Source organism: Centruroides vittatus, unplaced genomic scaffold (assembly GCF_030686945.1).
Source record: "Centruroides vittatus isolate TY-2023 unplaced genomic scaffold, ASM3068694v2 contig_1109, whole genome shotgun sequence".
NCBI classification, from domain to species: Eukaryota; Metazoa; Arthropoda; class Arachnida; order Scorpiones; family Buthidae; genus Centruroides; species Centruroides vittatus.
The window spans coordinates 467,160-489,568 of NW_027120710.1; the positions used below are offsets into that span (position 1 = coordinate 467,160).

A 22,409-nucleotide genomic window follows, 5' to 3' on the forward strand; every position below is an offset into this window, starting at 1 on the left:
AAGGATTGACTGAAATGTTACCCTATATAAAAAGATATTATATGCACTTTTACAATTAAATTTCGAAATGCATTTTGAATGTTTACATATAAGATAGTGATTTTGCTTATTTATTGTTCATGTGAATAATATTGTGTGTTGAAGATGTTCAGTCCATTTCATGCATGAGACCATTTTAAAGAACTGGAAAATGTTTCAAAGCACATTTAGTACGAAAAAACTTTAAATGTATTTGCATACTTATATGTTTACGTATATAATTATCCAAACAACATAATTATTTTATTAACAATGGTAACGTGTAAAGAACGTACGCATTGGGAGAGTTTTGATGCAGACAAAAGTCTATATCATATTTGTGGAAAAGGTACACTTCAATAATCAGCATAGCCTCGTTTGGCCTTTAAAATCTTCTTAATGCAATCAGGCATAGAATTAAAAATATTCCTGCAATCCTGCAATGTTATTTTATTCCATTCATCCCGTACACGTTCCCATAATTGGTCGATATTTCGGGCAGAACTGCATAGTCAGAAAAGCGACATTTAAGAAGGGACCAAATGTATTCAATCGGGTTGAGATCGAGGTGGTCACTTGATCCCGAAGCCACGCCATTGCCTTCCTGGATGTGTTTTGGATCATTATCGTGCTGATAAATGAAAGAGCTCTTATCGACGTGGTAATAATCAACAGGTTGTAACAAATAATTGTCAAGTATCTCAGTGTAAATAATGCTATCCATTCTATTAGGAATAAAACATAGTATTCCGGACCAATAATGGGTAATAAAGTCTCAGACCATAAGGCTACCACCACCAAATTTCAATGTTGTTTGTAGTTTGTACTTCCCTCTCGATGTATTCCTTACCCATTTTTTCCCATCTGATCCAACTCTATATTCATTTTGGATTCATCAAACCATGCAATCGTCTTCCAATCTTATAAGGACCAATCTTTATGGCATTTGGCAAAATTAAGACGTTTCCTTTTATGTAATTTGGTAGCCTAAGTTTAGGCATCTTGGGCTTACAAATTGTTACATTTAAAGAATAAAAGATGGAAAATGTCTCTTATTGAAAGGACAAATAGAAAATGGCGTATAGAGGCTTAAAGGAGACGTAAGCGATCAAATACGGTTAAAGAAAGGTACTCACCGTCCGTCCGAGGTATTCTCCGACTTTTCCACTTTGGGGTCGCCGGCCGGGCACGGGCAGGGGCAGAAGACGGCCCTCGACGACCAATCGGGAACGTCGGTTTGGATCAGCACCGTTTCTCCCGATGGGGTTTCCAAAGTCCCGCCCCATCCCGAACCGGCAGCCGCCTCCGGGTCTCGGCTTTTCTTCCGAAAGTCATCGTTTTTCCTTCCTTCCCCTAAAAAAGCAGCGGTGGCATCCGAGGGCGGTCGGCACTCCTCTTCTTTTCCGCCGAGTCGCAGCCAGAATCGGAATCGGAAAGGCCAGGAGCCGGCGCCCGGGCCGGGTGGGAGGCGACAGACCGGACTCGCCTGCGGACGGACAAGGTGATGGAAGGGGGGAAGACTCCGTCGCGGGGGCTGATGGCCCGCCTCAGCGCCTCCATGGCCCGGCCGTTGGACATCCCCAGTAATGACGTCCCGTCGATGTCGATCAGTCGGTCATCAGTCTTCAGTCGACCGTCCTGGAGGGAAAGATAAAAGTTTTGTGTCAGAAAACCAACCAGGAAAACCAAAATGTTACTTTTCCTTTAACAATAGAGTCATGCCAGTCATCTATTAACTATGCTTTAGGGGGGAAAGTTTGAACTGAAATAACGTGACTTCTGAAAGGAAAGACAGACGGCCAAATGAACGGACAATAGTGGGAATTTATTATAATTGTTGGGCTGCAATTCGAGCGATTCAAAACATTTCCCCTAAAAAGGAGATAGATGACCGGCATCACCATATTGCTAAAGGAAAAGTATGATGTACAGGGGCAAGATACTACTAATTTGAGGTGGAGAGCATATTTATTTATTTATTTATAACAATACAAATGTTTAAAAATATAAAAATATACGATTATTTTATCACTCCTTACATTCTTAACTCCACTAAATGATTTTGAAGACTAAAAGAAGTACGTAATGTTTTATACTTATCACACAATTAAAAATTGCAACACGGCATTGTGACCACATCACAATAAATAATCGTTGGTTTTAATACGTTTTTCTCTAGAAATTGCATTCAACTATCCACAAATGCCTAAAACGTAACGATTTGTAAGCCCAAGAAGCCTAAACTTACCAAATTACATAAGCAGAAATGTATTAGCAAGGTCTTAAGGGTCAAAGGAGGCTATAATTTTCTCACAAATATGATATAGATCTTTGTATGTTACTATTGTTCGGATAATTATACACGTAAACATATAGGTATGGAATAAACATAAAGTTTAATCTTGTATGTTCGTAGGATTTCGGGGTGGGAAGAACTGTCAGAGTTGTCTTCCCTCTAAAATGTAGGTCCTGAAAGTTTCGGCCTTCTATGTACAGAAGTTTGTGTTTGCTAAGTTTGAAAATAACTGCAGGGATTTGCCAATTAAAGAGACATTTTTTGACTATTCGAGTGTAATACTCCAGCCGAAGGAGGGTAAAAACCCATTTGCAGGTTAAAACTACGTAGTTTTATGTAAAACAAATGAAAATAATATAACAAGTTGGTTAATGTTACCTTAGGTAGCCAAGATGGCGGCTCGTCTCTAATTCCAGCAAGGAAACAGTGGATGCACATTCTAACCTAACCTATTCTAATCAATTACCATAATTATTAGCAACCAATTATTAGAATAGGTTAGGTTAGAACGTGCATCCCACTGTTTCCTTGCTGGAATTAGAGACGAGCCGCCATCTTGGCTACCTAAGGTAACATTAATCAAAAAGTTAACACAGAAGATAGGACCGTAATGTTTAGAGAGAGAAAAAATACAAAAGTTGTGGTTAAAGTTTAGATAAATTAGAATTTACCTTGAAAGCGGCGCCTCCCTCAATTACCGATTTCACGAAAATTCCAAGATCGACACTTCCATTTTGTCCGGTAGAAGTTTTTCCTTTCACGCTTACGCCCAGACCGGTAGAACCGAAATCGAAATCGTTAAGTGGAATTTCGAACGTAAGTATTTCCTTACGCTTCCACGCCTGTTCTCCATTTTTCTCGGACATCTGTAAATATTTATCTACAATTAAATACACATTCAAGCCGAAATAAACTCTTTAAACGTAATAAATATCGTCGTTTGTTTCGTTTGTATTGAAAAATAACGGCTTAGAGCGAAAAATGATGGCTTTATCGGAAGGAATTCCCGACCCCCCCGTTGAAAACTTATCTTTTATCGTGTTAGCTTCACTATAAAATCTGTAATAACGGCAGGTTATAATAACTATAACAAAAGAAAAGTTGTTTACCTTACAAAAACAGTACTAGTATAATTGGTTAAGTAAGTAAATGTAATTAATAATGTAAAATGTTAATGTTACCTTAGGTAGCCAAGATGGCGGCTCGTCTTTAATTCCGGCAAGGAAACAGTGGGACGCACGTTCTAACCTAACCTATTCTAATAATTTGGTTGCTAATAATTATGGTAATTAGAATAGGTTAGGTTTAGAACGTGCGTTCCACTGTTTCCTTGCCGGAATTAGAGACGAGCCGCCATCTTGGATACCTAAGGTAACATTAACCATGTAAAATAATGTTGTTATGCCTTTTGATTATGTACTGTACAGTACAGACACAACTTTTGAGAACATACAGTACAAACAAATACACAAATCGGTACCGCCATTTGAATAACCTTAACGTTAATTATATTGTAATAGTATCTTCATTGAGGAATAGCCAGAAATCTCCAAGTATCTGTCTGTAAATGCATACGAATTGTTCGAAAAAATATATCGAACGAGCAATTATTTATTGTGAAACGGCGACAATGCCGTGTCGGGCTGCAATTTTTAATCGTATTTTTAATTAATTTCGTTTAAAATATACGCTCTCCACCTCGAATTAGTACCGTAGTGTGTTGCCCCCGTACATCGTACTTTTCCTTTAACAATAGAGTCGTTCCGGTCATCCATCTAACACCTTTAGGGAGGAAACATTTTTGATTCGAACTTTCATCTATCTAACTCCGTTCTCGAAATTAATAATAATAGAGGTATTTTCGGGAAGACGAAGGGTTAAAGAGAAAAATTTTTACCGATTCTCTGGCGGAGGACGACGGCGAAAGGTCCGGTTCTTGTCGAGAGACGACCAATTCGACGGTTCCTCCCAAAGGGGTGTTCCTGAGAACCGACACGGCTTCCGTCTGCGATTTTCCGGTCATCTCTACGCCGTTGACCTGAAACAAAGGTTTGGGATTAAACCGAGTATAAAGGCTCTTCCCGTCTTCCGCCACGCTAACGGGCGGAGGACGGGAAAATACCCATTTTACTGACGTGCGGGTCTTAAAAACACCGGCACTTTTACCCTCATTTTAAAATTCTTTCGGTTTTTCTCGGTTTTAAAATTTTACGGCCGTGCCCCAACCCGGGTGGGGAACGGATAAGGGCGGACTACTCACCTCCAGAAGTCGATCGCCGGGCTTCAAGCGACCGTCTCGGACGGCGGCTCCTTTCGGTAAGATATTCTTGACGTAAATGGGGCAGTTTCCTCCCGCCGGATTGTCTCGCGTGGTGACGCTGAATCCCAGTCCTTCCGCACCTGAAAAAACAAAACCCCGAAGACTTCGGATCGGTCTTTCTCGCTCTGCAGCCGCCCGCAAGAACAAATCTTTCCGCTTCCTTTTCTCCACCTCCTCTCGCTTTCGATTGCAATTTATACTTCGGAAAGAAAAGTTCTCCGACTCCGCCTACCGGGGAAGGGGGCGGGCCCAGCGGGACGACGAAAGAGAAGGTGGAAAAGAAGAGGATTGATTACCTTTGGTCAATTGGATGCGGATCCTCCGTCCGATCTTCCTGGTGTTGGCCGTCAGCGCCGCGTTGGGATTTCTGTGAGGCACGCCGGGCGGCACCTTCTTGGTGGGTGTGACGGTGGCCACTTTCGTCTCCGCCTCTCCTATAGAACGAACGAAAAGACGGTCATCCCGGGTGGCCAGGCAAAAGTCGCTTCGGTGGTCGATCCCTCCACCTGCCCCCTCTTCCCGTAGGGAATTTTAAACCGAAATAGGAAATAAGCCGGGCGGACACTCACCTCTCTCTTCGGCTCGTACCGCCGTCTCTTCCGAAGACTGCTCCCCTTCCGGCGACGGACTTCCGGCCGGACGGAGGGGGTCGGCGGGCGCTCGGACCAGGCGAAGGCGAATCTCGGGCGCCTTAAGCGCCTCCTTGAAGATGTCCTGGGCCTGGCGGAAACCCACGCGGCTCAGGCGACGTCCGTTGATCTCCACGATGCGATCGGAAACTCGGAGTCTGCCGTCGCGGTCGATCCTCCCTCCGGGTTCGATTCCCTGCACCAGCAAGCCGCAGTCCCTGAAAGACCGGAACCACCTTCAGTCGCAGAGAAAATCCAAACGTCTCGGGTCCAAATAGCAAATAGAAATCGGTGGTAGAGAATGTCAACCTCTTACTGTAAAATTGTGTGTCCGAGCGACGTAATTAATAACAATTATTTGACGCGAACTCCGTTGTCGGATGTAAGTAGTTCATTATTGGGCTGCAATTGGGAAAAAATTGCAAACCTATAAATTTTCACTGTCGTCCGTCTGTCTGTCCTTCCTTAATCTCGAGAACGGAGTTAGATAGACGTAAGCCGAGACAAGATATGGAAAACTAAGGGGCGGGAGACCCCGATTAATTATACACGAACTTCCTATGCAAAGTGGAAGTCACGTTATTTTAAATGCAGTGATTCGAATACGGTCGGTCCACCGCCGACGGCATCCGCCTAATTATTCCGGCCACTGGAGAGGAGAAGAAAGGTCTTATCAAGAGGAGAGAGAAGAAACTCACCTTCCGTTTCGGTCGTAGTCGGGAACCACGTGAATGCCCAAGGGACCCGCTTCGTTCTTCAGCGCTATCAGCGCCTCCCTGAAAATACCCAACCCGTTAGTAGGTCCGGAAGACCCCGCCGTCCTTCCGAGAAGGGGCGCGGAAAAGAACGGAAAGGCGATGGGCGGGGAAGAGGAATTCCGTCGGCGGGTGGAGAGTCGTCCTTTGGTTGGCCAGAGAAAGGAAAAGAGCGTTTATCGGCCGGCTTTTCCGGGTCTGGGCATCGACGGGACGGAAGTGGAAGTGGCCGCCCCGCCCCGGAGGACGGCCTAAAACGTCCGGAGAAAGACGGGCCGCGTTTAAATCTCCTTTCTTCCGCCGACAGACCGAAAAATCGCCCTCTCCCGGCCGTGGATTTCCCACCCGCCGTCGGAAAGTTTACTCACCGGACGGAGGAACCGGACGATTCTTCTTCTTCCGACTCTTCTTCCCCTTCTTCTCTTTTCTCCTCTTCCTCTTCTTCCGGGTCTCTTTCGGGCGAGGATCCTCCCAGAGGCTCTTTCCTGGCCTGAAACAGACGACAAAACCTAGACGAGTCTTCCGATTTCCGCCGAAGACTCGGAGAGATCCTCTCGGAACCCGCCTCCCGCGAGGATCTTTCCTTCGTTCGTTTCCGTAAAGAAAACCGTCGGGGTCAACGGACCCAAGATTCTCCGCCGACCACGCCTTTCGAGCCGAAGGCACCACTTCTTCCGACGAGATTACCCCGATCCCGGAGGACGATTGGTCGGGAAGAAGGGAAGGAACTCCGACAAAAGTTAATAATTTAGAGACGAGAAATCAAAGACAAAGACCCGGCCGAAGGATACCGAGTAACTCCGCCTACCCTTAATTTACTCGATGGGTTACGCGACTCGGACCCTTCCGGGAGGAGGGCAGACCGACGAGTAAAGATAAGAGGGAGACTCACCTGGGCGCGGGCGGGATCTTCGACCACGAGGGCGGCCGACCACCTCTTGGTGCGGTCTGGAGCCTGGACGGGCGGAGACAGACGGTTGAGGGCGGGTTCGCTTCCTCTCCTCACTCGCAGACCGGCCACACCTACCGACGGAAGAGATGGACCGTTTAACAAACTGGCAACGACCGAGAAAGGCGGGGGTTTAACCGGCGGTGTTCGGAGGCGTTAATACGTGGACGGGACACCTTCCAAATTGTTTGGCGGACTTTCGCTAATTCCTATATAGGAGAAAAGACGCCGAGTTACATGTAGAGGCGCGCTAAACCCGAATTTCGACGTGGACGAATACCGGTCGAAGAAGTTCATTAACGAAATCTCTTTTATCGGCGGAAGCGGAAGTAAAATTCCGACGGTTTCGCCCGGTAAAGTATTTAAAAGCCGAAAGGAAAGGGGAAACCCCGGTCGCCCGCCCGGCGGTGGACGGAGGAGTCGAAGACCTAGATCGGAGAAAAGGAACGAACGGAAGAACCGGAAGGCGGAGTCAGGGCGCGGAGAAAAAACGGAGGGCGGAGTCTAAACGAAAACTAAAGGCAGAGTTTCTCTTTAAACGGAGGCGACGAAACAAAATTACGGGCCGAGAGAGCGAAAAAGAAAATCCCCCACCAGCGAGGGGGGTCGTATAATTTACGTTTCGCTTCGCCTCCGAACGGAATTGAAATTTTACCGGTCGCCGCAGGACGGGGAGGGGTGGGACCGAGGCGGAGTAGAACGAGCGGGACACTCGCCTAGGGGCGGGCGCCGACCCAGGCGCACGTCGACGCAGTCGGAAAGATCTCCGGAGGGACGGTCTTCGTCGGCCGAGCGGAAGATGTCGGGACTGCCGGTTCCGGCCGAACTCGAGCTGGTTCCGTCGCCCGGGTGGTGGGCGGGAGGCCAAGGCCTCTCTTCGAAGTCGGCCACGATCTGAAAAAAGAGAAAAGAACATCTTAAGTGCATTATAACGAGGGGCTACTGTACTGTACGTCGGGTTTTCGGTACGCGCCGCAGATGAATTTAAATCAAATTAATTAATAAACACCGCGTTAACTGACACCAACTGATGTAAATGGCATCGGAGAATTCTTCTTTAATCCGTTTTAAATCGTTTATCTGGGAAAATTTGTTTCGGTTTTAGGAACGAATTATGTTCGAAAATCGTACTAGAAGAGGGCGCAATCCGTATTTCCCACGGGTAGAGAAAAGTTCGTGGCAAAAAGGTAAGAATCTCAGATTTTAACCAGAGGACGGCGGCTCACCTGTTCTCTGTCGTCGGCCACATCGGACAGTCGGTCGTCGGGGTCCAGGATGCCACCGTCGTCGACGCTCTTCAGGTTGCGTACCGCCACCCAGGCGCAAGAAGGCTAAACAAATAAACAAACGACATTAGATGAGAAACGTCACTGCAGGCGTCTTCCCATCTCCGACATGGGAAGACGACTCTTTTTCTCTCCCGCCGTTTAAGGTTATATTTTAAAAAATATATGCTAATAACTGGTAAAATCTTCGTGTCCGACTCAACTCGAGATACGAAACGAAACCCTCCTCTATCCGGCCACCCCCTCGACCTTTCGTCACCAAAATCGAGTGACGTAACTGTCGGTGTAATGCTGGAATTGGGTTCGAGCGTGTAGTGGCTACCCCAGGGATGCGGCCCACTACATCCTACACTACACTAAATTTTTAAGGTATTAATAGAAGCTTTAACCAACCAAGACATTCGATAAGGAGACTCAATATCACCCAAGCTCTTCACGGCAACCCTAGAAAATGTATTCGGTAAAATAGACTGGAAGAAGAAAGGTATATCTATAGATAGAAAACACCTCAACCGTCTAAGATTCGCTGACGATATCATCCCGATAGCTAAAGATTCTGCAGGACTACAAGAAGCAGTCAGCAACAAAGTTATCAATGAAATTGGCCTTAAAATGAACTTGGCGAATGTACCAAGTAATAAACAAATCTGGCTCACTACTTCCAGAAATCAACAGGAGGATCAAACCAGCATGTAAATTCTGAAATCTTCACGTCTAAAATCCCAATCCACCTGAAGAAAAGAGCGTTCGATCAATGCCTACGCCTTACGGATGTGTAATTTTGGACACTAAAGAAAGAAATAACAGCGAAACTCCAAGTTGCCTAAAGGTCAATGGAGCGATGCATGCTTGGAATAACAGGAGTGATCACTGAAGAATAGAGTGGATTAGGCAGAAAACCCAGGTAACTGATGTGATCCACGGAATTAAATCTCTCAAATGGCAATGGGCGAGACGTCTGGCAAGAAAGGACTGACAACAGATGGTCCACGAGAATTACGATGTGGTATCCTCGGGGAATCAAAAGACCCAAACTTAAGATGAGACTATGATGTAAGGAAACAAGCAGGCACAATATGGTGGAGAGAAACAAATGTCAGGCAAACGTGGGCACAAATGGAAGACGATTATGTAAGGGAGGCTACACCATAATTTGAAATGGTGGAATAAGCCGAAGCTGATGATGATGATGATGACCTAAAGCGGACCTTTGTGGCCCGCCGAATATACCTAAATTTCTAACTTGGCCCATTAGGGAAAAAGGTTGGACAGCTGTGGCCTAGCCTGAGGAAAAATGAAGTCAATTTGACGTCATTTTTCCTCATGAATAAAGATAAGAGCGTACGCTAGACGGTACGCATTTACCTTCCTTCCGGATCGATAATTCCCCGGTCATTTAAACCCCAGCCAGTCTCATTCGAAATATCACAAAACACCTAGACCCTGAGCGAGCGTGCAGCAAACAGAGCCAATAGCCAGCTCGATTTGTGTTATTTTCTGGTCATAATTACAAATTATGAATGCTGTATTCGTAATTTTTAATTTATTTCATTTAAAATATATGCTCTCCACCTCAAATTAGTAGTGGCTTGGCCCTGTACGTCATACTTTTCCTTTAACAATAGAATCGTGCCGGTCATCTATTAACCGCTCTTCCGTCCGTCCGTCCTTAATCTCCAGAACGGAGTTAGATAGATAAAAGTCAACACCGGATGTAGAAAGCTTAGAGACAGGTAGCCCGATTAACTATATAATAACATCCGGTTTTAACCGGAAGTCACGTTATTTGAATTCTAAAATTTTCTCTTGAACGGAGTTAGAAATGACCGGCACGACTCCACTGCTGACGGAAAAGTATGATTTACAGGGGCAAGACAATAAATACTCAAGTTGCACTCATTCTCACATGTAAAACCAGTAAACAAATCTGGGAATCCCTTTATTTACTTTACGAAAGTGAAATGATGTGAAGGGAAAATGAATTTTTCGAAAAGGGGTATTGTAGAAGCGATGAAACGAGACGAAAGTTGGGAGGGTTATTTAATTAGAAGGAAAACAATGGAAAAATATCCCAAGAAATTACTATTTTCTATGATAACCAATCAGCAATTTAAACGTAATTCTTCGAAGTGTAAATTGGAGGGAACGTGTTGAGATAATTTACGGGTTGTCCCGAGATTTTGGCAACAAGGAGGAAGAGACGTTTGTGAAATTTCGGACACGCTCTTTCCGCTTCGGTCGGGATCGGAGTCGACCCGAATCCTAACGGAAGAGATTTCGCGTGCGTAAGTGTCATTAGCGTTATTTCCAGAAATGTGAATATACCAATTTTTGGGTCACCCGAATAGAGAGTTAGTTCGGAATTCGTCGTTATCGCGCCGCCAGTTTGGTATGAAGCGGGACGGGCGGAGAACCAGAATCTGAAGTAGTGTTCCTCGGCCTCCGGTACACTTTCGTTCGAATATCTCTGGCTTTTCGGTAAGCATCTCAGTCTCTTCACCCCTCCTCTATTTTGCTCGATATGCCATTCGTTTCCTGGCACCACCGTGCCTTCCGCTTATAATTTTTTTTTTCTATTTTTCAGAAGTTTCCTTCTTTAATCTTCTTTCCTAAACGCTTCCCGTAAAGTGCATTTAGGCCACTCGGATTCTATTCTACTCCGTTTCCTGTCCGTAACTTTCCTTCCCTACCAGTTCCGCTCTACTCCGGTAACATTTACCGTCTCCTTCTGTAAGGAAAACTAAGATACTTCGAAGTACTGACGAGTAGGATAGATCGATGATCTATTACATTTAACTCCCCAGACACACGTATTCCGATGCTAAACATCGTAAGTGCCATCGATTAGTACAGTACACACCTGTTAAACATTACAATCGAGATTTGGCGTGTAAGAAATGGATGGCGTGATTTTAACAGCTTACAATACTGCGGAAAATTGACGTCCGATAAGGGTCCCGGAGAGAAACCCCATTATTTATAAATTTAATAAATATGTCGGTATCGAATCCCGAAATTCCGTCGCGAGTATTGCTTCGGCTCTATTGTCCTTACCTACGGACGGTGCTCAATCACACCTTTAAAAACGTAGGCTTCCCGTAGAAAACACAATAGAAAAAGTTTCGACTAAATACCTGGTATTCTTCCCGAGTTATCAGCAAAAGACATTTTGTGCTACTTCGGCCCCCTTATGAGACAGTATTATTTCTCCTAATGGTTAATGTTACCTATGGTTCCAAAATGGCGGCTCGTCTCTGATTCCAGCTAACAGAAGAAAGGAAACGGTGGGGACGCACGTTCTAACCTATTCTAACAAATGACCATAATTATTACCAACAAAATTATTAGAATAGGTTAGTTTAGGTTAGAACGTGCGTCCCCTGTTTCCTTGCTGGAATCAGACGAGCCGCCATTTTGGAACCATAGGTAACATTAACCCTCCTAATTACAGTTATTTTTCAAGTCGTATCATTCCGTCAAGTTGGCCAGACTTATCGTTAACACCCCGTACGGACGGATAACAACTCTGTCACTGTTTTTATCTAATCTTTTATCTCCCACCGTATTCAATTAAACACGTTTCCGTATATTTGTTTCTCTTCTTGCTTTTTGCGCTCGTCCGTCGGTTTAAAATATCTCATTTATATTTCGTATATTTAATTTCCGGGCCGCCGAAAGGGGGGTAGGGACACCCGTTTCTATTTTGCAGTACGTTGCGTCGCCCGACGTATTTACTATAAAGCGATGGTGGCCACATCCCACCGGACAATGCATTGACGTGTATATGGTAAGCGATGAAACTCTATTGTTAAATTCGCCCCTCCATGATATCAGCGCCCTCTAGTAACGGTTGAGTAGACTCGCACGTTGTCAGGTTATACCACGTGTTATTAGCTACAATGAAAATGAGCTTTTTTTACATAAGAAGTTTGTTTTTACCTGCTATTTGTTGCGTGTTTGCAAGCTGTATGACGATGTCTTCAACTGGAAACCGATTAAATCTATATCCCAAGGAAGAAGAAAGGTAAATGATTTCGATCATTTAGGCCTACCTTTCTTCTTCCTTTGCAAACATTAAACAAACATGTCCTCATTACGATGCTATCAATTAAAAACCAAAACATGCTAATAATAACCTGGTAATGAACGAGTGTCTACACGACCGTTACTAGGGAGCGCTGATATCATCAGCGATCAAATGAACAATAGAGTTTCATCGCTTACAATATACACACGCTTTGGACGCATCACCGGTCGACGATAGAAACGGGCCTACTTTTAGTATCGTAGGGGCGGAATATAAAAAATATTTGTGGCCCCCACTGCAATTTGGCCCGCCAGTCCAAAAGTTCGAGCATGGGTTAACGTCTACCGGAAGAACAGATAACGTCTTATTGCAGCTAGTACCTAAGAGTCGGGGGTGGGGAACCCGCCACCTTTGGCTCCTTCTAGAGGTAGGCCTACTGTTTTCGGTAAGGACGTTTTTCTTCCAAGTATGGGAGGAGCAAACAATGAAGAGACCAGGAAACAATCGCCGACGTCCACTTTTTTTAAACGACGGATGTTTGCTTATACGTAAGTGTAAAAATAAAACTAGGGCCGCCGGCCAGCTAAGTATAAACTTCGACCGTACCTAGTAAAATACGATTTTTCCCATTGGCACGGGTAACCCACCATTCCAACCGCCTTTATTATTTATAAGGCGAACAAACACGTCGTATATCACAATACGGCTTTTTTATTACAACAACGGCGGATACTTCCTTTTGTTTGTGGCACCTCCCCGGATAAATTCGGCCTTACTGCTACTCTACCAAACGGGACGTGGCCTTCCCGTTAAAAACGGGTTTCCGCCCTTAACACCACGACGTTAACACCAGGAAAGAAATTGCCATCTTAATTAATCTTCCTTCTGTTACGGCTAATCTTACCACGTTAACTTCGATAAGAATTACCCTGTCTGGCATCCTATGGATAAATGAGCATTAGAAGAGGTGTCGACCGTATTAAACCATGGGGGATATCGATGATTTTCTACCCCTTTCCGAATTTCGAAAGGTTCGATCGGAAGATTTATAGAGGTATACTCTTAATCTGGCGCCAATGGGGACTTCCACACCTTAATAATCGTCGAGATTTTGGCCAGAGGTCGGTGGGTTTTATAATAATCGAAAATCGCAAGAATACGATCTATTTAACAGGTAAAATACACGCCAGCCAACGGCATGGACGACGTTGGGTCATCTTTTCCACGGGATTTCGGAGATGGCCCGACTCTAGTTTACGCACCCCCCGGCCCGCCATTTCAAATAAGAGCGTCTTAAGCCGACTCGAGTCTATTTTGTAATTAAAACATAGACAAAACTTGGGTTATTTGGTGAAAAAGGGTGAGAGACAACGAACTCTTTTCCGTCGGGGACGGAGGCCCGACGAAAGTCGTCGGCACGCGCCACCTGGTAGAGGTTAACGGTCCGACCGTTAATCGGACGCTACTGCGTCTTTCTTCCTTTACGTCTATAGACGCGCCGTTTGTTTTCCGTCCCCCGGTTTTACATTCGTCGGTCGATGGAAAACGACGCCCGGTTTCCCGGAAACCAAAACAAACGCAGTTCGTTCGTCCCTTAACGTATTTTTCAATGCTCGTCCTTTCGTCACGCTTTAAAAAACTCGCCGCCGCGCGTGATGCCACCGGGCCTTATTCTCTCCGCTTCTCGGGCCCAGCCGGAGCCCGCGGTAATAAAAAAAAAGAGGGCCCACAGCCTTCGACCGTTATCGCCGGGAGGGACTCCCTCTTCCGCCGCCGTCCCTTCTGAGAGAATCGTTCCCGCTTCCAGGTGTTTCGCCTCGTCCGCCCGAACGCTTTTTCCCCCCTTTCCCGCCTCCCGGATCCGTCGGGCACCATCTCTCCCAAATCGTCTCTGTCGGGTTAGGCCCACCCGTCTGTCCTATACTCGGGCCCGGGCCCGACGTCTCTCGAAAAGACGCGATCGACGGCGTCGGACCGCGCGGCGCTCGTCCGACGGGTTCCACCGGAAAATCTTCCGCCGAAAAATAGTCCACTCGAGAGGCCCGGAAAACGGATCCCCGGCGAGGGGGAGGGAGAATCGGAACCCAACGGGTTTCGGGTGGCAACCGGGGGAGAAGAAGGGGGACCGAAGGGCACGAGGGGGGAACGGGTGCCGAACACTCACCTTTCCGGTGGCCTTCTTGTACCTGGTGACGGCCAACTCGGTCAACTCTCTGACCAAGATGTCTCCTCTTCCGCACGGCACGATGACTCGCACGCTGCCGAAATTCACTGTCACCTTCATGACGAGGGTCCCGGCAGAAGGAGATCCGGGTTCCTCCAACACCGAAAACCGCGAGGTCAGGCGCGCCGTCTGCGGCGCCTCTTCATGTCGGACGACGACGACGAACGATTCTGGTCCGAGTAGAAAAACTCCAACCGAGTAACGACGGCGGCCAATCGGGGTTCCCTCCGCACGCGCTTCTTTATCGCAGGAATTCGCCCGCTCGAAATCGGGCCGTAAACGTCGAGTTCCGGCCGAGAGGACGCCCATTGGACGCCGTCGCATTCCGACCTCGACGTTCCGACCAATGGCGGCGGCCCTCTCTTCCCGTCCCGCTTTCCTCCCCGCGGAGGGCCCCGAAGGAACCACGGAACGGAAAAAGTTTCCGGATTTTGGTGGCGGGCCTCCGGGCGCCGACTGGCGGGCCCGGAAGGCCCGGTAAATATTTCGTTCCCGTCTTCAAACGCCGGCCGACAGATGGCGCCATTTGCCCATCGGGCGTAGACGCTACCGTTCTCAGGTGGCTCGGGGAAGAAAGTCGTCCCCCCTCGGCCTGTATAAATGTTTCCGGTCGTCGCGGCGTACGGCGCAACGACAGTTTCGCAAGTTTTCCTCTTTTCGCCGCCAGAGGGACGCAGAGGATAACTGTTCGGTCTGCCATATTCTCTTAAAACCATTGTATAATATTAATCGTATATTATTAATTCCTTAGAAAACGATGCGCGGAAGTATTTCTGTCTGTTAAAATATCAAATGAATATACATTTTAACGGCATTATTAGGTAAACGCAACAATAAGTAGGGTCTTATCCGGCTCGATACGTAAAATACGTATTGTAAAATTTTCCTTCGGCGATGGCTAAATCATAAACACATATTGTATCAACGAGCGAGAATATACTACTTAGAGTGGCAGTAGCGACGCCGTGGCCGTGTTGAAAGAAAATTAAATAATACACGTCAGCCATTTTCCTTTTAGTCAAAGGGCGTGCTATTTGTGTCGTGTAAAAGCAACGAGGTAGAATATTAAGTCCAGGAAAGAAAACAATGGAAAAAATATTCCGTGTATGTGTATGTTGGCGTATATAAGAAACGAAATTTGGGCACGATAGCTCGCGTATTAGGAGAATTTATGCTATTAAATTTTGGCAGTTAGCTCCGTTCGGATATGTCGGGCACCGTCCCTCGCCCCATTGTCGGCCTGGCCGCATCCATAATGGGCCTGCCAAAAGAGACGCTCTTAGTACCCACAGGCAGAATGAGTTTAAAAAAAAAAACTATAAATAAACAATCATATGGCTGAAATAGCTCTATGGGAAACCCGTGAACTTTGGCCTATCGACCCTAAATTTTGCACACTACCCAAAAAAACAATTATCTTTCGAACGAAATATTCTTAGTTACTTCAGGTGTTAGGGAAAGCATATTTGGGACAGTGTGTACGACTAATTTGGTTCAGATTTGTCCAATAGTTTTTTCTAAAGAGAGAAATTAACACCCACTCTTGAATTCGGATCATTGTTTATACGGTAATATGCTACAAAAGCTAGTGTGAAGGGGCCGAGGGGGGAAGATTTCAAAACGAAAATAACGATTATATGTCGTCTCCATTGCCGTCTGGACTGCCGAGCGGTAACAATCGACGACATGTGGGAGCGGTTGAGTATGAGGGTCGATTTACACACAACAGTGACGTGCCGGCACAGTGACCGTTTGGTGTAGTAAACATCGATAAATAACACGCATAGCCAATCAAAGTTTCATCTACGACACTTGTATCATTGACAGATTACAGATCACGTGTCGTAGATGAAACTCTGATTGGCTGTGTGTGATATTTATCGATGTTTACTACACCACACGGTCACTGTGCCGGCACGTCACTGTTGTTTGTAAATCGACCCTTAACAGATCATGCCTCGTTTACAAACAACACAACCCATTTATTAGACTATAACCAGGTTGCATTCAGACTTTAGCCTTTAAGACTGTCACCGTGTTTTGTTTTTATAGCTTATAGTTCGCACTTACTTGTTAGTAAAGTTTGTTTATTGTCGGAACGAAGTGACGACTTCATGCATTCCTTGTCAACATTATAACTGTAGAATGATTTGTCCGATCTTGACGAAATTTTCTAGGACGACTCATCATCACTCATGGATGAACTGAATAAAATTTCAACTCTCAAAAATGATCCATTTTTGTACAACTGGCGGTAGGGGTCAAAACGAAGATCAAGTTTTTCTTCAGTATGGATCATTTTTGACAGTTAAAATTTTAATCGGTTCATCCATGAGTGATGACGAGTCGTCCTAGAAAATTTCGTCAAGATCGGACACCTCATTCTAGAGTTATAATGTTGACAAGGAAAGCATGAAGTCGAGTGTTAGTCGCTTCCTGCACGCACGTGTAGAAGGTCATCTATTGGTCGGAAAATTTGACAAGCATTAAAACGGTCATTTTGAAAGGTAAACGTTATCGCTAACAATAGATACACAACAAATATAAAGAATCTTTATAGAATAATAAGTTTAAAAAAGTTTTCTTTTTAAAACGTGGAGCAGCAGCGATCAATATTGATGGCTTTGCGATCCTTCTCTCCTTCGTCTCCCTATCGTTAGTACGAAATTTCCATCTCTAAATGGAGAAGCTGCACAGAGATTCCAGATTGAGATGAAGTCGCCCAAATTCGTCGTCATCGAAGAAATGTCAATGATTGGTGCAAGAATGCTTTACATGATCGAGAGAAGATTACAGGAGATAAACCCCGAGAAACATGAGCCGTTTGGTGGATTCTTTATTTGTTTGGTGATTACATTGTAATGTCCCAACAGGTAGTGACATTGTTGGGACATTACATTACATTCCCATTTGATTCTTTTTCTTATGAGAGTAATTCTCATAGACAAAATAGCGCAGATAGTTCCTTCACAGATGTCTTACAACATCTAGCTTCGGGTGATTTCTCTGATACAGATCTGAACATTCTGACAAGAAATCGAGCCTATTTATCCAGAGATGAACTTGATCGGTTCCAAACGGCAGTAGAGCTATATCCAACAAACGAGCGAGTTAAACAAAGCAACGAAGACTACTTTCAGTCAACTGGGTACCCTTTTGCTTATATAGCATCTGAAAACATTCCAGATATTGCCCCGCCTTCGTCCAAAGATGACTCGGCTCTTGATCTCTCCAAGTATTTGAATCTCTCAGTTAATGCCAGAATCACGCCGAGAGTCAACTTATGGGTGCGAGGAGGTCTCGTCGATGGTTCACTAGGAACTACACGCTACTTTATATATGCTCCTAATGCTCGCCCTCCAGCTCTTCCCGTGTTTATTTTAGTGAAATTCGATAGCTATCCGGGGATCTTTCATCTATGGTAATCTGTTTCCAATAATCCCCATAACACGCTCTTCGAACGATGGCAGTATATTGTCATCTCGTAGACAGTTTCCCTCACCTTAGCATACTCGATGACTATACATAAATCACAGGGATTAACTCTTCCACAAAATCGATATAGGGAAAAAAGAGACAGCTATCGGTCTTATCTATGTTACATTGAGTCGAGTGAAAAAAAAACTGACTCGGTATTTTTAAAGAGTTACAATAAAGATGGCTGCGAGTCAATCTGTAAGTCCAAGGCCCGTAGTCATAGTCAGAATTTCGTGAGACGTCGGCACAGCGATTAACTAATGGCTTATTCCGACCTTATATTTGTACCTTTAAATGATCCAATAGAAATCAAATATATTGTTGAGAACGAATGATTCTGTGTTTCTTTTTTCTCTCATAATCTAGAAAATAAAGGTGCGAGCAGCTTCGTTCCGACTACACGCTGATGCAGCGTTACTTAACTAGTTGTAAATATTTTTATAGTGTGAAGTTAGGACGAATTAACTCTTGGTGGAACTCTGAAGCAGCCACCTCCACGTGGTGAGTTTTGATTGGCTACAAAGAAGATGATGTCAATAGCCAAATTGTTGACTCGCTAATAAAACAACGAGAAAAAAAATTACCAACGTGATGAAAACACAAAAAACTCCACGTATTGGAGGTGCACGAACCCACGACCGCCTTTCTTTCTTTCTTTCGACGAGGTGGTTTATATGGAGTTTATGGCACAGCTAGGCACTTATACTCCAAATAGCTTGGTTTCGATCGCTGGGCGACCGAAGAGCCGGCCTTAAAGTGCCAATACGTGCAATACGGGGGAAAGGATGTCTTCCGGGAGGAGTTTTATGGGAAACTGGCATCCTCGACGTCGGAAAACTCCACGCTGCCAGCCCGTCCGAGTGCGGCGCGAACCCACGACCGAACTCCCAGTGTTCAGTGTCTTGTCCATTCAAAGTACGGGGACGAAGACCACGAGCTGCCACGAACTGTACTTTTCAGAATTTTCGTAACTCGTGGTGGGCTTTCGGGCATTAAAATCATTTGAAATGTATGAAACATAAGACAAGCCTAGTAGCAGCGGAAGGAAACTTCCTCAAATATATTGTCATATTTTTAAAGGTACCGATTTAAATTGCATTAAATTTCCATGCCGTTAAAAATAACACAGGGCATCTCTCTCGTCCCATATACAAACAAACGAAAATTACGCCAGTTCTTTAACACTTTTATTGTTAAGGAATACACTTCTTTCATCCCCACGTGGATCTGCGCTTATTATTGTTATTATTATCAACCCATTTTGATTATATTATACGATACTATAGTAAGTACAGAATATACCCTTCTGTTGTATTATATAGAATTTGGTTTATGTAAGTGCAAAGGTTATCTTAATCTTACGTAAGGGTTTATCACGCCGAGTGAACAATCTAACACATTTAAATATTTGTTTAAATTGTGTACAGTAGAGAAATAAAGAATTTTTAATTTAAAATGTGTTAGATGGGTCACTCGGTGTGATAAACCTTTACGTAGGATAACCTTTGCAGTATTATACTGCATCAAATAATATAATATAACAAGCATTAAACACTATTTGATTTATAAAACAATAGAAATTCCGGCAAACAGTTGCGTGACTTTCCCGGCAAAAAAGTTAAACTCCACGTGGCCAGCCCGTTCTGGACGGGCACGAACCCACCACCGAACTCCCATTGTTCGGGAAAGGAACCGCTTGGATACTGGCGGGCCTACTGACGTCGCATTCTATTGGTGCTACGCCACATACCGGAAGCGGAAAAGAGGTAGAGATGGCTTTGCGCGAAAGAAGACAAAAAAAGACACGAGACTGGATAAACCTTTAACCATTGTTTATTAAAAAAGTCCAAATTACGGGGAGAAGGTCGACGTCGTATCTCCGTACAGTATTCTTTCCGAAAATTCGTTAATCGTCTCCCTTATACCGTGCTCCCGATAAGGAGGAAGTGCCTTCCTCTATCTCTCCTTTGCCTAAAAGAAAGGAACTCTTTCAGACGGAGCGTCGTTGGATTCCGTTAAATAAATAAATACGGCGGATCCGGTTTCCTTTTCCGCCGTCTCCTATTGCCCTATTCCGCACGTTTCCTTCATTTACCCCCCTTTTTCGGCAGAAATTTCTCCGGATTTTCCCCTTTTTTCTTTCTTCCCGTAGGGATTCGGCGGATTCTCTTTCGGACGATTCGTTCGTATTTTCGGGCGGAAGGAGCTCTGTGGCACACGTTCGGTTCTTTTATTCAGAATAAACAATAATTAGGATCCGGTGGAAAAAATAAATAGGAAAGCGAAATCTTCGTCCCTCGTTCTAGGACGAAAGTTTCCTCTCCGTCCCCTCCGAGGAAAGACTCCGACGAACTCGACTTCCGGCGACGGCCGCGCTAATTCTTCTTAAGGAGGTCGGAAGAGTCGGCATCTGAAACCAAAGAAAGTGTCACTCTTCGATGCAAATCCAGTTTGAAGGAGAAAGGATGCAAATCCGGTCCGAAGGAGAAGGATACTCACCTCGTGCGCGGGAGAATGGACGGATAAGGGAGGGAGGGAAGACGTGGAGACCGCATCCAATTGGTTTCTTTGTCGAAACGTGTGGACTTTCTCTCCGGACAAGACGAAGACGTTGCGGTATCGAGAAAGAGGGGAGATAGCATCGACCAGTCTGTCGGAGAAGCTCTGATCCAGCAAGAGAAGTACCCGACCCGCGCGACAGTTATCCAAGTCCGACGACAACTCCGCCGCCGAGTATTCTTCGTCCGGGTCCACCTGGAATAAAAAAAAGGAACGCGGTGGGTAAAAATATGCGGGAGAAAAGACGACCCCCCGTCGAAAAGAGGAAGAACTCACCTTTCCGTCACCGTCGGCATCCCACAGAAGACTGGATCCGTTGCGGGTGGCCGGGCTGTTCAGGTAAATCAGCAGCGTGTCCAGACAGACACTCTTGCAAGTCCTCTTCAGCAGGAAGCGGAAATCGGACTTGAGGCTGGAGGGGTAGACGGGAGCCATCTCGCCTGAAACAAAAGGCATTTTAGTCGACGGCCGCCCACCGGAAGCGGAAGAAAGGGAAAGGGGGCTCACCGGATGCGTCGTTTGCTCCGTTGGCGAAGAAGACTCGCACGTCGTCGGGACGATATCCGTCCTCTCGCAGCTTCCGGTAGAAGTTCCTCAGGCGATCGGGATGATCGGCGTCGGTGGTCTGTCCATTCCAACCTCCCGACAGTAGCAGGGCCCGGCCCCGCCCCTCGGACGGCCCGCAACCCGAGCGCCAGGACGCCGGAGGAGGGCAGCGGCGTCGATTGGATCTCAGGTGGTCGCAGAAGAGACTCCGCCTCCGTTCCAACGGTCTGAGGCGCGGACAGGGAGAGAAACCTGGAAGAAGAAGGATGAGAAGAGGGCGACGAGAGGAGGAGGAAGAGGAAAGAGGAAGGAGACTCACCCGGAAGATCGTCTTGGCAGACGAGTCTCTGTCGGTCCTGGCGGGGGGAATCCGGTCCGGCGGTCACCAGTGGCAGGAAGTCGAAGTGGCAGGGGGGACGGGGAAAGTCTTCCGGGGTCCCGTTGCGGCAGACGGGTATCAGACAGCGACCGTCTCCTGCGTAAACAAAAAGATTTGTCAAGGGCTGCAGAACAGCGTGACAACGTCGAGCTCGGCTCGAAGCTCTTCTCAACCCTTCAATCTCTACTTTCTCGAAACAAATGTACAGTAAATATAAATACGGAAGGATTAAATAGGATTCTAAGGCAAGAAACCGGGAGAAAAAAAGTAGGCTTAAGAGACACTCACCCAAGTAACGTCCCGCACCTCGCCGGCAGAAATCGGCGTCGGAGGAAGACAGGCCAAAGAAGAGGAAGACGGGATGACCGAAGGGAACTCCGGGAGAAGGATCCAGCAGCAGAACGTGGCCCGGCGTCCGGACCGTCCACCCATCGGGAAAGACCACCGGAAGGGTTCCCCGCGGGTCGGCCGGAGCCAGATAGAGATTGACTTCCCCCTCGGGTCGCAGCAGGGACAGGGCGGCGGAGGCCCAGGCAGGCAGGTCGGAAGCCCGACAGCCGGGTTCGAAAGACAGCATACAGCACGTCACCAGTAGCGTGTAAAACATGATTGACCTCCCCGGCGGACGGGAGTTCTCTTATAACCGGCGATGGTGGCGCCGCCGGTCCCCCGGGCGCCGAAAGGCCAAAGAGGTGGCGGCCCCTTTGCGGGAAAGGAGCAGGAGTCGATTACCCAAATCGCCCTCCGACCCGCAGAAAAAACAAAAATCGGGGGACGGATCTTTACTCCGCTCCTCCCGGAAGAAACCGAATTCGATTTCTTCCGAGAGGAGTATTGTTATTAAAGATAGAGCCAGTCCAGGTGTGCGATGCGTGCATGCAGGCAGGCGGCCGAATTCAAAGGGCGCGACAGGTTGTTACGTTTCTCACTACAGCTGTAATAAT

The 22,409-nt window shown here is 46.1% G+C and overlaps 2 protein-coding genes across 2 annotated transcripts in view; both read right to left on the reverse strand.

The window, feature by feature from the left end:
- LOC136976166 (partitioning defective 3 homolog) overlaps positions 1–14,865 on the reverse strand; it is a 37,440-nt gene extending 22,575 nt beyond the window's left edge. The window contains 13 exon segments of the mRNA XM_067271389.1: positions 1,155–1,429; positions 1,432–1,656; positions 2,986–3,180; positions 4,212–4,352; positions 4,575–4,714; positions 4,931–5,068; positions 5,204–5,481; positions 5,962–6,039; positions 6,387–6,508; positions 6,911–7,041; positions 7,684–7,861; positions 8,194–8,298; positions 14,445–14,865. Coding sequence (XP_067127490.1) covers positions 1,155–1,429; positions 1,432–1,656; positions 2,986–3,180; positions 4,212–4,352; positions 4,575–4,714; positions 4,931–5,068; positions 5,204–5,481; positions 5,962–6,039; positions 6,387–6,508; positions 6,911–7,041; positions 7,684–7,861; positions 8,194–8,298; positions 14,445–14,828 — 2,390 coding nt within the window. The 5' untranslated portion in view covers positions 14,829–14,865.
- Positions 14,866–20,251: 5,386 nt separating this feature from the next.
- LOC136976013 (uncharacterized) lies at positions 20,252–22,107 on the reverse strand. Its single transcript, XM_067271215.1, has 6 exons — positions 21,754–22,107; positions 21,406–21,561; positions 21,048–21,338; positions 20,817–20,980; positions 20,481–20,735; positions 20,252–20,391 (listed from the first exon to the last, which is right to left on the reverse strand). Exons 1-6 carry the CDS (start codon positions 22,070–22,072, stop codon positions 20,284–20,286), a joined length of 1,293 nt encoding a protein of 430 aa, XP_067127316.1. The 5' UTR covers positions 22,073–22,107; the 3' UTR covers positions 20,252–20,283.
- Between the last annotated feature and the right edge of the window lie 302 nt (positions 22,108–22,409).